The sequence below is a fragment of the Cryptotermes secundus genome, unplaced genomic scaffold, assembly GCF_002891405.2.
Source record: "Cryptotermes secundus unplaced genomic scaffold, Csec_1.0 scaffold41, whole genome shotgun sequence".
NCBI classification, from domain to species: Eukaryota; Metazoa; Arthropoda; class Insecta; order Blattodea; family Kalotermitidae; genus Cryptotermes; species Cryptotermes secundus.
In genome coordinates, this window is record NW_019731215.1 from 136,492 (window position 1) to 153,906 (window position 17,415).

Below are 17,415 nucleotides of genomic sequence, written 5' to 3' on the forward strand. Positions count from 1 at the left end.
TTACTTAATCATATCAAACTGATTTTTAAAATAATTGATGACACATAAAATAAACACTGAAAAACGAAATAAAATATTTCTAAACAAATAAATACAATTACACAATTAACAATATCAAACAAAGTTCTCAAATAATTTTGACATATGAAATAAGCAAAGAAAAATAATGAACAGCAGTTGAGAATAAAAACAACTATGATGCCACAAATAGTGTGATTTCAGTGTGTAATCAATATGCATCATGAAGAAAGCAGTCTTCTGGGATTTGGCACCGTGTATATGTGGTGTTAACATCCATATGCACAGTGCCAAATCCCAGAAGACTGCTTTCTTCATAGTCACCGCTGTGAAAGCCTCAAATCTTACAATATGCATCATCATTCACCAAATAATATGGTTGTATGGTAACAACTAATTATGGCTGTGGTAATAGCTTCTGGCAGACATAAGACATAAAACATAAAAATCGAGAGTTGTTTCAACTATGATGGCACTAAATAAATGTATGAGTTGTGGAAGGTCAAAATTTCTTTACACTATGTGTGAGTTATTTACTTAATCAACATTCACAAAATATTGGAAAATAATATAATGTCTATATTGAATTTTAGATTTGACCAGAAAACATATTCAACAAATATGGGATTTCGCTGTATTATTACTCATACTAATTAATGAGTACTACCTACTTCCAGCTTATGTACAGAAAAGAATATACATACAGTGAAAAAAACATTCGTTTATTTCACTGTTTCTGCTTAGTATTAGTGCAGAGTTGCTGACATTTTGAACAAAAATACAAATCCTAGATACCTGGAAAGATCAGTAAGTGTCCAATGGCATTCAATAAATTTCATAATTATGTAATACTCAGACTATTAAGTTTGCCACTATGGCAAACTTGGTACCAACAAGTTCTTAATATGGTGAAACAAAGATATATTAACCAAGATGGAATGTATAGATCTATAATACAGGAAAGCCGGAATGTTAAAAAAAAAAAAAAGAGAGGGGTGATGTATATAGTTAATCAATTCCGCGTTCAATAAGCCATGAGGCACAGCAGGGGCAGAAGGCTCGATGGTCTGAACGTGGCTTGTTTTTTATATATTCCTCAATGTATTGACAGGGGCAAAGAGCTGAAGAAAGGTGTCGAGGGTCCATGGGGTTGCCACTCTCCTCATCTACAGTCCAATCCAGACGATGACGGAGGAAGTCCTTGGCCCAGCGCTGAATGTAACGAGTCAGTAACTGCTCTCCTCTTGCCTGTGACCCAACATAAGGCCATGCAAACCAAAAATAGAAACACCAAAAGAGAGAAAAGAAAACTGCTTCAACATTTCAGACTTTCCAAATTACTGACAAAAATGAAAATAATAACAGTCATAACCAAAATATTTATGGTTTTTGTCACTGAAATGACAATATAAATAAAACGCTTGGATATATAAAGTTTTACAATAGTACACAGAGCTTGGACAGCTTAGTTGGAATACTGACTAGGCTACAGGCTGGATGACTGAGGAATCAGGATGTGATTCCCAACAGAGGCAAGAGATTGTTCTCTTTCATTAGCATCCACACTAACTCTGGGGCTCTACCAGTCTCCTATACAATGGATACCACAGTCTATTTTCCTTGAAGTCAAGTGGCATAGGTGTGAAGTTGACCTCCACCTAGTGCCAAGATTAAGAATAGTGGAGCCATACCTCCACTCCTCCACGTCTTTATGGCAAGATACTTAATTAAGCAGATGGATAAATTCACCTTTTTTACCTCTCACAATGGTATGACTTAAAGCATACAGTACCAGTTTTAACATTGCAATATTTCTTCCTGCTTCACAGAAATAGCTAAAAACTACAATTCTGCAATGAAACACATACACATAAACACACATTGAAACAGAAAAAAAAACCCTCCACATTACACATTAATTGTGTATACTTCAGGCACAGAACATAGGAAAATTGAAAAAAAGAACAAAGTCATCATCTCTGCTGAAGATACAAAATGCAAAGTTCACTACTCCTCAGTTCAAATATGCCATGTGAAGTATTGACATATGGGACGTTTCTATGGAAACAAACAGGCAAACACACTGCCATGGAGAAACTTATTCCTGAAAACCAACTAAATACAAAACATGGTTTCCACAGATATGGACACCGAAAGTTGTAAACACACAGAAAAGCAAACTGTTGTTTAGGAATAAACACATGGTTGCAGAGCCAGCACGTTCATGAAGAACAGTAATGGAACCCTTGGAGGTGGTGATCACAATTAGGTCCTCTGGTAGTATTAAGAGGCAGTGCATTTCGTGAATTCGGGAGATCTGAGATTCAGAGGTAGCAGAGATCAATCCAAGATTAGTGAGAGACTAGTGAGAGATTCTTCACAAAGGTTCTTCATACACTATTTGGAAGGAGTTCAATGTGTGAACAATAATCAACTATAACTGTAAAGATGTGCTAATAAACCCAATCATGAAACCCACAACTCACTGTTATTAGTCACACTAACCATGTATACATGGCAATATTGTTGATTTTCTTTTTAACAAATAACCAGGTGCAGCTAGAAAGGTGTGTGTTCTGATTACAATAGCCACAAAAACCTTGAAGAAAAGCAGATAAGTCACTCTTTAATATTATTCTAATGATATTAAAAATATTTCAGTTAATACTAATACCACAGTTCTGAAATCAGCACTCAAATCTGCAGGTATCAGACTGTTAAAGCTGAAATGGACAGTCCAGGTTCTCTTGGAAACTGAAGCAGTGTATGAAGACAATAATTCAGAAGTGTGGGCTATAAAGATCTCTGAACTAATAAGTCGAAGAAATGCATGAAAGAAAACAACATGGAAGCACAAAATTTTATAACTGCCAAGTGCAGTATAAATGAGAGATGCCGGGAATTCAGAATCATAGTTTAAACACTAGTTTGAAATATAACCTTAAAAAATATGACATGCTTCATCAGTGCACAATTTATCATTACAATAACAAATTTTTTAAATTCATGATTTGTTTATTCCGTCTTGCAGTGCGTACACTTATCTATCTTCTTCTCTCACTCTCACTACATGTTTCGGCATAAAAATGCCATCTTCAGGTGCTACTCAATTCACGTCAAACTAGTACATTGTATGCCTTGTCTTCACTTTAAAATAACTAAAATATATGTCCATCATATATATTGACAAATGTCAATCGTAAAAATATTAAAACTGTTCAGGNTTGACGTGAATTGAGTAGCACCTGAAGATGGCATTTTTATGCCGAAACATGTAGTGAGAGTGAGAGAAGAAGATAGATAAGTGTACGCACTGCAAGACGGAATAAACAAATCATGAACTTAAATCAGTGCAACAGGACGCTAAAATATAACAAATTTTTTAAAGTTAATCCAACAATCAAAACATTTCACACAACTGCAGGTAAAACACCATTTTGGAAGGAAATCTGTAGTTGTTACAAATGGATACCTGCACTACCTTGAAAATTATTTTTCATCAACAAACAAACTCCCTGGTCTAGTCAAGCACCAAATTGGAACAGCAGTGGTCAGCTTATTTATGATAAAGTTGATAATACTGTTTACTGGAGTTAGTCATGTTCCCAACCTCATCATGAATAAGACAACAGCCCAATATGTATTTCCACATCCTCTTCTTTTTGTGTACCAATGCATCAAACCATGCACAGCTTCAGTGTACAAAGGGATGTTAATCTGAGGTACTGTGCACATGTTATGCTACACATGAGTCTTTTATGGTTAGTGAAAACCAGAAAATAATTCAAGAGAAGAAATACAAAATCATGTCACTGATAGGAAATACAACATTAGTAAAAGTTGCTGAACAGAAGGAGAACGAAGAAAGAGCTGATGTTGCAAACTAGTGGTAGCCAGGGAGGCTTTTTGTGGCCAGAGAGCAGAATATCCAAAAACAGAAGAAAAGCTTTGTGAATATGAGAAGTGGCAGTTTGGGCAGAAATCTGTCATAATGAGAATTCATAACAGCATGTAAAATCGACATTAAAATGAACACTTATTAGAGGCAATTTAGAACCTGGAAATGTATAAAACAATTATAGACAATGTTACGTAACTTCTAACAAGGCCCCACATTCCTAGTCAAATCCCACGCATAGCTTGTGGTGGGAGGAGTTTCTTAACACTTGTTCTTCCACTGGCCGCCTGTTACTTCTCACACCCTCCACCCCCTTGTCTGAAATTTTTCTTCTGCGCATTCAGGGTTATTATTGGCCTTGTTCGAAGTTACGTGACACTTTCTATAAAAAATCAAACAGTGAATATCTGTGGTTATTACATTGTGACTGGTGAAAACAAGACTGCATAAAGAAATGAATACCTACTTTGTAATACACAAACTAACTGCAAAAATCAAATTTGAAGGTGACATACAAAAGAGAAGCCACCATATACGAGTTCCATAACAGTGAATACTCTTTCTTTGAAAACAGTGAACACAGTAATGGGGACCATCATGTGTATAGTAGTCATCATCAAACAAATATGATGGCTTGGTTGTCTAGCATCAAATGATGGCTGTAGAGTGCAATGTCAATAAAATGAAGCCTTCCGAAGGCCCTAAAAATGTTCATTACAACATGCATTCATAATATCTTAAAGTGGATGAAATACAGTTTTCTGCCCCAGTCTGTAATTACAGGCATTATCATAGAGTGCAAAGGTTTAAAGAATGTAGGTGCATATTATTCTTTATGGTGTGTCTGCAGCAAAAAGTTGTGAAAATGCATGACCAGCTTCACCATGTTTGTCTGTCCATCCATCTGCCTGCATATAATAACTTCAGACCTACCAAAAGAGATTTTCATTAAATCTGATATGAGAGGATTTTAATAAAATTTGACAATATATTTCAATTTTGGTTAGAACTGGACAACAATAATGAACACTATATGAAGACCAAAATGTGATTCTGTACACACTCATGCATAACTTAAGATGAGTAAGAAATTTATTTTGAATACAAGCTGTAGATAAAAGTGAAACTCTTACTTCATGTGCAACACACCTTTTCCCACAAGCTGTACTATTTCTGAGACAAAACAGATTTTTTACAGTCCACAGGCAATAACAGAAAGTGCACCAGAATGGTTCTCTATACAAACACTTCCTAAGTTGTATGGAACAGTTATCATGCATATATGAAAGCAATGAAGACTTGATTTGTTTCATTCTGGTCCGTCACACTAACAATCACAAGTATAAATCACTCTGTCCAATGTGACCTGTAAGTTTATTACTACATGAAAAACTTAACACCCTTACATGTTTCGGTCTCTGAGGACCATCTTCAGAGGGCAAACATCACTATAAATAGGAAACCACCTTCACATAAGTTGTTTAGACGTAAAGTACGTACACAAAATAGAACATTTCACAAACATAGCAGTTTCCTGGGAATGTAAAGTTTTTAAAAATTATTTAAAATTTCTTGATGCTAATTAAAAATTTTTTTGCATTGTCAATAATTAAAATTCATAAACCATGCAGGCTCGTGTTCGTCCTCCCATCGTCCCTCTTGTATGGGGCAGATATTGTGCCACCTGTCTATCTTGATGTGGAGGTTCTGCAAATATATTATGGGTATTTTACTATTTTAATGTTTATACTGTCTATATATATGTCTGAGGATATGTTACGTCCTACCTTTATATCTTCCAGGGTTTGCTCGTGGCTGCTGTGCTGTTTTCACTGTTCAGAAGTGTGTTGTGTCGCATGAATTTATGCTTGTTGTGTTTGTGACATCAATGTGGACGTGTTCTGATGATGTATTATGAGGTCGAACATACTACGTAGGCTATTACTTTCTCTTTTATACTTTTGTTCTTCTATCAATTTATTGAATTTATTAAATTGATATATGTAGAAGTCCTCTTTTATATTCATTATGCCTCCTTTTTTAGCTTTTTCGATCATTTCCATAATTACTGTCATCGGCCCGTATTGATGGACATTATTTAGTACGTGTTGGGCAAATGCCGATTCGTCTTTGTTTAGTCTTTGTGTTCTTTGTATCTAGTTGTTAGATTTGTTGTTAGTTGTTAGAGTGTTAGAAATCTAACAACTGGATACAAAGAACACATAAGAAATATAAGACTCCAGAACCTCCACATCAAGATAGACAGGTGGCACAATATCTGCCCCATACAAGAGGGACGATGGGAGGACGAACTCGAGCCTGCATGGTTTATGACTTTTAATTACTGACAATGCAAAAAAAATTTTAATTAGCATCAAGAAATTTTAAATAATTTTTAAAAACTTCACATTCCCAGGAAACTGCTGTGTTTGTGAAATGTTCTATTTTGTGTACTATGCATTGTAACATATAAGTGTATGTACTTTACGTCTAAACAACTTATGTGAAGGTGGTTTCCTATTTGTAGTGATGTTTGCCCTCTGAAGATGGTCCACAGAGACCGAAACATGTAAGGGTGTTAAGTTTTTCATGTAGTAATAAACTTACAGGTCACATTGGACTGAGTGATTTATATTTGGCAATGAAGACTAGTTCAATATTCCAAACATTTTTAGTATTATATGAATGCTTACATAACCTCATGTACTCACAGACATTGGCTGATGTTTTTCAACAATTAATTAGAATGAATGTGCTTGTGTGCTGAATGTTTCTGCCTCTGGTCACACAGATTTTATTCAGACATACAGTTCTGATTCTGGAATTTGGACTTTCATCTCCCAAACAAGGAAGATGAGCAGTGTGTAGTCTAATGGTAACCTTACAAACTTCTGGTTACAAGTATGTTGAGGACCAAACCTGTAATTACATTTCATGCACAGAGTTGCAGCAAAGATGCTGCAGATGGATAGGAAGCATTTATTACACAGCATTTTTCCATACACATAACATTAACAAATTGACAGTGCCAATGTTTTATTCTCATTATAATGAAGTGATACTTGTTCAAACACTCTATTTACTACTGCACTTCTGAGTAATTCCATTTTGCATTTCTCCTTCACTGCTGCAGATTTTTAAACATTCATAATAAAAATATAAGCTGTCCCTTATTACGGCTAAAATTCAGAACCTACAAAAACACATCCACCAAGGTGAGTCTGCACATGCCAGGAGATGCTGCTACTACAATGGATTACATACGAGGGGTATTCTGTAAGTAAACATCGTCTATTTTAGGCAACTAATATATGAACAGAGAGCTTCAACATGTGAGGAAGCATCACATAAATCATTTCCTTGTAATTGGTCAACTAGTGTTTGTTCTTGTCTCTACAGAGTGAGTAGTGATGTGTCCTGCGACTGATAATCAAGTCAGCTGCAAAATACATGCTGTTATCTGCTTTCTTCATGCTTAAAAAAAGTGTTGCAGAAATCCATCGTAAATTATGTGTGGTTTATGGCCAAAATGTAATGAGTGAAAGAACTGTACGGCAATATTGTAGAATGTTCAAAGATGGGCAAACAAATGTTCGTGATGAAAAGCAAAGTGCTGCTCAGCCATGTGCAGTCAGCGATGATCATGTTCAGTGTTGACCAAAAAAATCCGTGAAAGGCAGTGTTTTACAATTTCATGACTTTCATGTGAATTTCCACAAATTTCATGCATAGTTCTCTACAAGATTATCACAGTTGGGCTAGGCTATCACAAGTTTTGTGCAAGATGGTTCCAAAAATACTCATGGGTGTGCACTAAAAGCAGAGAACGACTCCCTTCAGCTTAGACACTTTCAGAGTGATACCACAAAGATGGCAATGAATTTCTCAATCACATCATATGAGTAACAGGTGAATAAACTTGGGTTTCATTTGTGAATGTTGAAACCAAAGAGCAATCAAAGCAATGGAGAAACAAACATTCACCAAACAAGCTGGAAAAGTTTAAAGAAATGTTGTCTGCCAGAAATCTGATGGCAATTGTCTTTTTGTGACAGGAAAGGAGTGCTTATGGTGGAATTCATGCAACACGGGGCCACAATAACATCAGAAATGTATTGCAAGACACTAAAAGAACTGCATAGGGTCACTCAGAACAAAAGGTGTGGAATGCTGACATCTGGTGTATTGCTCCTCCATGACGAATAACATCAGAAATGTATTGCAAGACACTAAAAGAACTGCATAGGGTCACTCAGAACAAAAGGTGTGGAATGCTGACATCTGGTGTATTGCTCCTCCATGACGAATAACATCAGAAATGTATTGCAAGACACTAAAAGAACTGCATAGGGTCACTCAGAACAAAAGGTGTGGAATGCTGACATCTGGTGTATTGCTCCTCCATGACAATGTGCATCTGCATACAGTTTGCTTGCACTTGATCACTGCTGGAGCAGTCAGTTGGGAGATATCTGACCACCTTCCTCACAGCTCTGATCTTGTTCCAAGTGACTACCACCTGTTTACCTACCTGAAGAACTGGTTGTGATTACAGAGCTTCAACAATAATGAGTTGATGGAAGGAGTCAAAAAGTGGCTGGGCTCACAAGTGGTAGACTTCTCTGAGACAGCACACACAAAAACTTATTTCCTGATATGACAAGTGCATCAATTCTGGCGGTGACTATGTTGTGAAGAAGCTCAAGTATACATGTATTTTGTGTATATAATAACTTCTTTTTTCTTTTTTCATTTTGTGCATCCTTTTGTGCTATCGTATACAATTCTTTATTGGAGCCCATCATAACACAACAACATAACGGTCAAGTTTAAATAGCCTAGCTACATGTTTCAACTTCTAAAGCCATCATCAGGAAAAACACATGATTACTGTAGTCACACACTATTGAACTGCAATTTCATTGTCATAGTAAAGCTGGATACTTCATAACTGTTACATTATAAAATATATGGTATAAAAATATAATGAATTATAAACTTATTATAAAACGAAAGTTATGGGATTAAATATGGTTAAAAACTGTTCCTGTGATATTACATATTGTGAAGTCAGTTACTGCAATCTTGTTATATTCCCGCGGACATAATGGTATATTCAGGATATGTATACATATAGTAAACTGCTTGGAGGCCCATGGTATAGATGTGGTATTATTTGACATTAATTGTTTGGCCAGTGCCTCATCTTACAATGTATTTTGTCCACTCTGTTGGGAATACAGATTGCAATTGCAACTGCAATCTGTATTCCCAACAGAGCAGACAATTAATGTCAAATAATACCACATCTATACCACAGGCCTCCAATCAGTTTACCATATGTATACAAGTCCTGAATATACCATTATGTCCGCGGGAATATAACAAGATTGCAACAATTGACTTCATGATATGCATTATCATATGAAGAGTTTATAACCATATTTTACTCCATAATTTTCGTTTTATAGTAACTTTATAATTCATCGTGTTTTTATACCATGTATTTTATAATGTAACAGTTATCAAGTATCCAGCTTTACTATCACAATGAAATTGCTGTTCAATAGTGTGACTATAGTAATCATGTGTTTTGTTTGATGATGGCTTTAAAAAGCCGAAACATGTAACTAGGTAATTTTAACTTTGACCGTTATGTTGTTGTGTTATAATAGACTCCAATGAAGAATTCTTTTTTCTCATTGATTTTCTCATTTGTTAACAGCTCACCAGAGGTTACTTTCTGAATAGCTCTCATACTATGCACGAGAAATTATACAGCATGCACAATGTGAAGTACTGCTGATTTGTAATTAGGTTAACTAGAGGCTAATTAACAAAAAAGAGCATATTAATGCATTTACGAGAGGACATTCTGTGAGACTTAAAGTGTGCATTAAACTTCGCACAAATATCCTATGTCTTTAACCTTTAAGAGACAGCCATTTAAATTCTGGTAGTGGCAGCGGGGATGGATTTAATTTAAATGCCCACCATTGTAGAGTAATAAAAATTGTAATCATGTTACTCAAAATGCTGTGATTTCTACAATTTTTGTGATAAATGAACGAAATAAACACTCCTTTTATCTAGAAAGAATATAGAATCAGTTATTGTAATTTACCGGTTTTAAAATCTCTAAACATTTTTACACTGATGCCAAAAAAAAAATTTCCCTCAATTTCGAACATCTGTGCACAAAAATGCATACAGTTCCTGCACAAAAAGTTTCTGCAATTTGAATGCCTGCTGCTGACATCATGCTCTAACTATGGCTTGTGTGGCTACAGCGTCGGATGTTTACGCTTCGTTCATCATTCTCCCGTTCGTAGGTTCCTTTCGGTATGCACGAGTGTGGGCAATGTCTAATCGTTCGCAGAAACAGTGACTGTGTATTATCTCGTATAGCCAAACAAGAAGTAGTCTGTTTTGAAATATAGCCAAGCAGTGTCAGAACGTTCAAGGCTAGCGTTGTGTTTAGCTGTCCACCATGGCCTCGTATTCGGAAGACGCTGAAATTGAGAATCAGCTTATAAATGACACCGATTCAGACTGTTGTACCGATGACTCTGAGAGTTGCGAGGAAGAAAGTGAATCAGAAATTGAAGTCGATGAAGAACCATCATCTTCGTCAGCAACCTGGGGTCCAGCACACCAGCATGGCAAGAGGCGTGTGAATAATTATTCCGGTGGAGCTGTGGGGTTAAATACCAATGAAGCTCCACACGTAAATAAGGATTCCACCCCTTTCTGCGTTTTCATGCTCTACTTCGCAGGGATTATCCATTTACTGGTGGAAGAGACGAACAGGTACTACCACCAGCATGTAGACAGACTTCAAGACGGACCTTCTCCACGGCCTGACGTGACCGATTCCGAGATGTTTCTGTTTATAGGAATAATCATTCAAATGGGACATGACATTAGAGGCAGACTGATGGACTACTGGTTGACTGTAGAACAATTTGCCACGCCTTTCTACTCTAACACAATGAAACGCGACCGTTTTCTACACATTCGTTTTCTTCGTTTTGCAGACAACAATACAGAAACTGACAGGAATGCCAACAGTTATGACCGACTATGGAAAATTCAGACCATCTTCGACACTCTCAATGACGCACATGAAAAATATTATAACCCTTCTGAACATTTGGCCATAGACGAGATAATTGTTAAATTCAAAGGGAGAGTGGTTTTCAGGCAGTACATTCCTAAGAAACACAAACGTTTTGGAATCAAAATCTTCAAAATTTGTGATGCCGCTGGGTATACTTATAACATGAAAGTTTACCTAGGAAAAGGCAGGACACGTGCCAGCCAAGACGTGACAGCGATACAAGCTACAGTTAGGGCCCAATGCAAACATATTGAGGGCGCAGGTCACAAACTGTACATGGACAATTTCTTTTCGTCACCAGACTTGTTTGACGAACTGATGACAAAGGATATAACGTGCGGTGGGACAGTCAGACCTAATCGGAAGGGCTTGCCTGACGATTTTCGACGAAGACAATTTCGACTGAAGAAAGGTGACATTCGTGTTAGGGTGAGACGAACTTGACGACACTAGTTTGGAAGGACAAACGTGACGTTCATATGTTGACAAACATGCACTGTCCTCCAGCAGAAGGCAGTTTCTGTGATGAGCACGGAAATTCCACCAAGCCAGCAATTGTTGCTGACTACAACAAGCACATGGGTTATGTCGACAAAGCGGACAGAATGGCAAACAGTTACAGCATCAGTCGTCAAACCTGGAAATGGACAAATAAACCATTTTTCCATCTCCTGGATCTGATGATTCTGAACAGTTTCATCCTGTTGTCATCCTGTGGCACGAAATTGTCACACAGAGAATTTTGTCTTGCCCTTGTGCGGAACATGGTGGAACATGCTGCAAGGGGTCCACCTCGCCCTCAAGGGTCCAGGGGTCGACTTCTTGCTGTGTCATCAGCGATAGCTCGATTAGAGGAGGCAAGTCGATATCACTGGCAGACTTCCTCTAAGATGAGATTGAGATGTCGTGTGTGCTCTTCGCGTGGGAAACGAAGTAACATCCGGACAAAAATGCATGAAGTGTGACGCTGGACTCTGCATTTCCGGATGTTTCCAACAGTTCCACACGAAGGCAACATTCAGTTAGATGAGGCAGGAGGGAAGACAGTCTACTTATAAAGCTGGTGTCCAAAAATAGTGTAAGTAGAACAAGAATTTCTATCTTAAAATAAGATTTTAAAACACTATGTGCACGCGTGGATTGCGGGTACCCATATTGTGATGCACAGCCACTCGGCTGTACTTTAAATGACGCAGTATGGTGACATTAGTCTCTTAAAGGTTAAAGCAAGCAAGATAATCAGCATGTTTTATGGTGGCTTAGTTTTCCTTTTAAACTGAGCTAGTTAGTACTTTTTACAAAGACTCTGTTCAGTCTAATTCATTCAGATGCCTCTGGATTCATTTGGTTTTGTTCACTAGCAGGACAGTCATCTATCTGACAGTTCTCCATGGACAACTCATGAAAGTTATTCTACGCAAACTCCAAGTCCAGCAAAAAAAAAAGGGTCACGCAAAACATGGAGCAAGAGGAAAAGATGAACAGTGTGGTGGGGGAAACTCTCAATGTCCAGACAGTAGGATTGATGAACATGAAGGGCAGTATGATCATTACAAGACCATATTCTGTACCCAATGCCAGGCAACAACTGACCTGTTTCACCTCTCTACATAATCTGACCAAGTGGACTGATCCATCTATATGACTCCACCCAAAAGAATAGAATATCATTTGTGACTGCTGGGGAATGGGTGGGCTGACCTTACAGAACAGTGAACTGTGTGATCGCACCATGCCATGTTCCATGCAGAAAATATTAAAAAAATTTTAATCTGTTCTTTGTTAATTCATGTGATACATTAGCAGACACCCTCCCACATATATGTCATGTGTGACTAGACATATAGTTTTGATTGAAAACTGGATTTACTGAATGCTTATAACTCATAACTACAAATAACTACAACAGTCTCATTGATTCACACACCCTTATATATTACTACAGCTACAGCACACATAGTCTTCAGGTTGTTATTCTGTCATCACTATTTGTTGCTGCTAATAATGCAACCCAAGACTGTCCAACTGCTGCAGGTCCTCGCTTATGAACATTTTTTCTTCTCTGAGGGGATATGCCTGTGATGTTTGTGACTCTCCTCATGAATGACACCTCATTGTTGTGCTATGGCACTTCTGCTTCCAGTCTCGCCAGCATACAGCCTTCATTCCTCATTGGTTGGGTATTGCGCTGCTGTGCCCCCAACAACTTCCTATTTACAGCTGCTGGTCTCGAGCAGCTCCCTGGTGAGGTGCCAGCCGGCTCAGGTGTACTACTATCATCTTTGTTCTGGGGTGTCACTAAGTCCTGTCCACAACATCGCTGAGTCAGGTGACTACCCTATATGAGTCCTCCCATGAGGGTTGACGCTTGGGTGACTCTCCTTTAATAGGGTTGGGTGATCCTGCCATACTGGATAGCTCTCTTGGTAGCCTACAGAGCTGGCCAAATGGCTGTAGTTCATTTCCAGTCTGTCACTGGCCAACTTATAATGCTTGCAGGTGTAATTGTGGGTGTCATGTAGCTGATCCATGAGGTCCACTGTGTGGTCAATGGTGGGTCATTCCTTGTCAGGGAGAGCACGAATAGCCATTCTCAGGCAGAGAGAGATCTCTCTGATACACTAGGATAGCTGGGGTCAAGCTCACTGTGTTATAGGTGGGTGCCCTGTAGGCAAGGAGGAAAATGGGCAGCCTGGCAACCCAATCCATCTGCTGTGACACCATGACTCTTCACAGGTGCCCTGCAACTGTTTTGGTATACCACTGAACCATGCTGCCTGACTGTATGTGCCACAGGGGAGGTGATGAGTGTCTTGCTCACCCCTAGGCGCTGTAACAATCCCTGCATTAGGCTTGGCTTGAAGTTATGGCCCTAGTCAATGTGCAGGTCTCATGGTACTCCAAAGCAGCAGAAGTTGGTCACCAGGACTTCCATGACAGCTGACACTTCTTAGTTGTGGATGGAGTAGCCCTCTGGCCAGTTGAAGTAGTTCATAGCAATCATGAGGTATCAGGTCCCTTGGTCGCTATGAGGGAAGGGGCCTCCTGTGCTGGTGCCCCAATATATTGATGTACAAGGCCCTGACCCTTGGTTTGTGGGCTGCAACTGGCTGCTCAGGTGTCCCAGTGATGGCACCACTTCTTGACATTGTTTATTGGCTGGAACCAGTACTACCTTTGCATGACCTTGTCTCAGGTCTTGCTGACACACAGGTGTCCTAACAGTTCACCATGGAGTGTACATCCTTCACTTTGCTCCAAAAAAGGCCTATCTGAGCTATTTTAGATCATCTTCAGTGGACTCTTTGTGGCACTCCAGTATGTCATTCCTTACTGCAAGGGATTTTCACTGGGCCCAATAGCCCTTGTATGTGGGACTGCAGTTGGCAATGTCTTTCCATTCCAGACATTGCCCAGCCTCTACTTCTTCTGGAAGCAGTTCTATGTCTAGGTTGCTCAGCTGTTCCCTCCATATGGTAGCTGGGTCCCAGCTGTCTGCAGCAATGGTTGCAATAACTTGCACTTGCCTCGACTTTTACAGTGAGTGCACTCTTCGCCACATGGTGTTTAAGAAAAAGCATCGGCACTTCTGTGGTTCCAGCCCTGATGGTACTCAGAAAGGAAGCTGTATTCTCAGAGGAGCTCGATTCAGCGGGACGTTTCCCCTCAAGGTTCTTAAAATTCATGAGCCAGGTTAGTGTGAAGTGGTATATGCACAGGTGGAATTCTTGTCTGCAGAGGTAGTTATGGAAGTCTGATTGTGTCCTCAGTAGTTCCTGCTATGTAATGCAGTAATTTCATTGTGCCTGTGTTCAGTGTCTTATTGCAGTAGGCTGTTAGCTGTTCCTGGCCATCCTATACCTGCGACAGTACTCCTCCAATAATGACGTTACTCACGTCTGTCAACAATGAACTTCTCTCCTGGTTCTGGGTACCCAAGAATGGGAGTGGTACAGAGGGCCTCCTTCAGTGTCTGAAAGGCAGCCTCTACTTCTGGGGACCATCAAAAAGCTTCTTTCTTCTCTGTAAGTCTGATCAGTGGCTTCAAACTGTCAGCCAAGCTGGAGATAAACCACATGTAGTAGGTACACAGGCCCAGGAGTATCCTTATGTTGTGCTTGTCCCTTGGTGTCAGCCATTCCTGGACAGCCTTCAGTTTCTCGGGGTCTGTGTTCACTCCCTCTGAAGACACAATATGGCCCAGGTACCGTACTTCCTTCTGAAAGAATTTGCACTTCTCCAGGTTGAGCTTAAGGTGGGCCTCAGAATCAGATCATTCATCAGGTTATCCAGTTTTCCTGGAACAAGCAACCAATCAAGATCACGTCGTCCGGATACACTAGGCATGGCTCATATGTAAGGCCCCTTATGATGGTTTCCATTTGCCGCCCAAACACTGCTGCAGTGTTGCAGAGGCCAAACGGCATGACCATGAATTACCACAACCCTTGACCTGTTGAGAAGACTGTCGTCAGAGTGTAGCACAATATGCCAACAACCTCTCTTCAGATCCAGTGTGGAGGGCCAGTTGGCTTCAGCAGGCATGCCCAGTATGTCGTCAATCCTAGGTAGTGGAAACAGTCTTTCTTTGCAATACCATCCAGCTTCCTGTAGTCTACACAGAAATGGTGGTCCCTGTTTTTCTTCCAGACAAGGATGGGATATGATCAGAGTCTGTTTGACTCTTCAATCACACTGCATCACTGCATGTCCTCAAGCACCTCAACAACATCTGCCTGTTTCACTAAGGGAAGCCTCCCAGGGGGTTGCTGAATCTGTAGGTCCTCTCCAATATTGATACAGTGGTACACTCTGTCGGTCTGTCTGTGGTCATCACTCTCCATCGCAAAGATGTCTTTCTACTTCGCAATTAGTTCCCCCCACTTTTGGATTCCTTCATCGTTTAAATTTTGTCTGGCAGTAGCAATCACATTCTGTAACCATTGGGAGATCTCTTGGGTCTGAGGTTCCAATGCATCGAGTGGGGTCAGCTGTGTCACTGGTTCATAGTGCACCAGGAGGAATCCACATCAGTCTATGGTCTCGACAGGTAGCATTCAGGACTTTGACAAGTACCTTCCACCGATTCCAGACTAGCGTCCTGGGTATGTGGAGTCCTTTGGGAGTGTGGGCCTCAGGGCTCAGTCCTATAATATCATTTTCCACTCCAATGAGACTTTCCAGTTGTGCTACCACTACTCCCTTGCATCGTGACAGTATTACATAATCTCTATCCACTGCAAGCCAGCAAGACTGGGGCTGTGCCAGGTGCCCTATAGCAATATTTCTTCCTTACCTAGTCGCAGCCTATGGTGCCCTAATTCCACAAATGCATCATAGGTGCACTAGATATCAACTCCCAGGATAAACTCATCCATAATTTCTGTGACAAGCATACAGATGTGTATAGGGCTCTGTCCCAGGTTCACTTCCATTACAGATTCCTTCAGGGTGGGGAGGGTCTCTCCTGATGCCATTTGCAGCATTGGCTCAACTTCCTTTCAGGCCATCCTGTGGTAAAGTCTTGCCTGCTAATAGTTATGGACAGTCTGGTGTCAACTGTCACAAATCAGAGTTTGTCACCAACCCAGCCCTGGGCAAAAAGGCTACTACTGGCTCTCTCAGTTGTGATGTTGAATGTGGGGTAAGGGATCGTAATGGAGATGCCAGCAATCCCCCTTTCCCACAGGCTTCCACTCATTTTCTGCAGGTTGGTCATCTCTTCACAGTAGATCCCATTCATTTCTCAAGTGTCGGTCCTTTCGTATCCGGTGTCAGTCATTGTCTTCTTCATCTGATTCATAAGGGCAGTCATTTTGAAAGTGTCGGGTGCTCCAACATCATCAGCCACAAGTAAGCTGTTGGTGATCTCTTTGTTTCTGGTTGTTGTTTGCCTGACTCTGGACAGTGTTCCAGCTATGGCAGCTGCCTCCAGCTCAAGGGCCTGACTGGGGGCTTCACTGAGTGTCTTCTTGCCTCCCCCTCCCTCCCTCAAGAGTATTTGTCTTATGTCTTGCTCCATTATCCTACAACTGACTGCACAGGCAGCTTCTTTGCTAATTAGGTGTCTGGGTAATTCAACATGGGCGCAGTATGCCAAATGGCCAACGATGGCAGCAAACTCCTATAGGGGTAAGATGTATAAAGTATAGAACATACCGTCTATACAACAACATTCAGTTTCACTGATTTACACACTCTACAGATCACCTGAATTGGAGCACACATAAAATCTTCTGTTTGTTATCCTGTTGTCACTAGTTGTTGCTAGGTGGTGTCTGCTAATAATGCACTCTGCTACTGAGCCTCATTATGTTACTACAGTCAATAATTTTGTGGAATGTGGTTTTGTTGCACCATATTACAAGATACTCATATA

General features: G+C 39.9%; 1 protein-coding gene across 7 annotated transcripts in view; it reads right to left on the reverse strand.

Moving 5' to 3' along the window:
• The window catches only part of LOC111866383 (transmembrane protein 268), a 62,327-nt gene that overhangs the window by 16,425 nt on the left and 28,487 nt on the right, over nucleotides 1-17,415 (reverse strand). Inside the window, exon 6 of one of the 7 annotated variants that reach the window (XM_023855276.2) lies at nucleotides 308-1,266. The exons of 5 other annotated variants lie outside the window; for them this stretch is intronic. In XM_023855276.2, coding sequence (XP_023711044.1) covers nucleotides 1,027-1,266 — 240 coding nt within the window. In that variant the 3' untranslated portion in view covers nucleotides 308-1,026. Of the gene's footprint in view, nucleotides 1-307; nucleotides 1,267-7,020; nucleotides 7,191-17,415 lie in introns of those variants that run through there. One more of the 7 variants, XM_023855280.2, reaches the window with a different exon arrangement.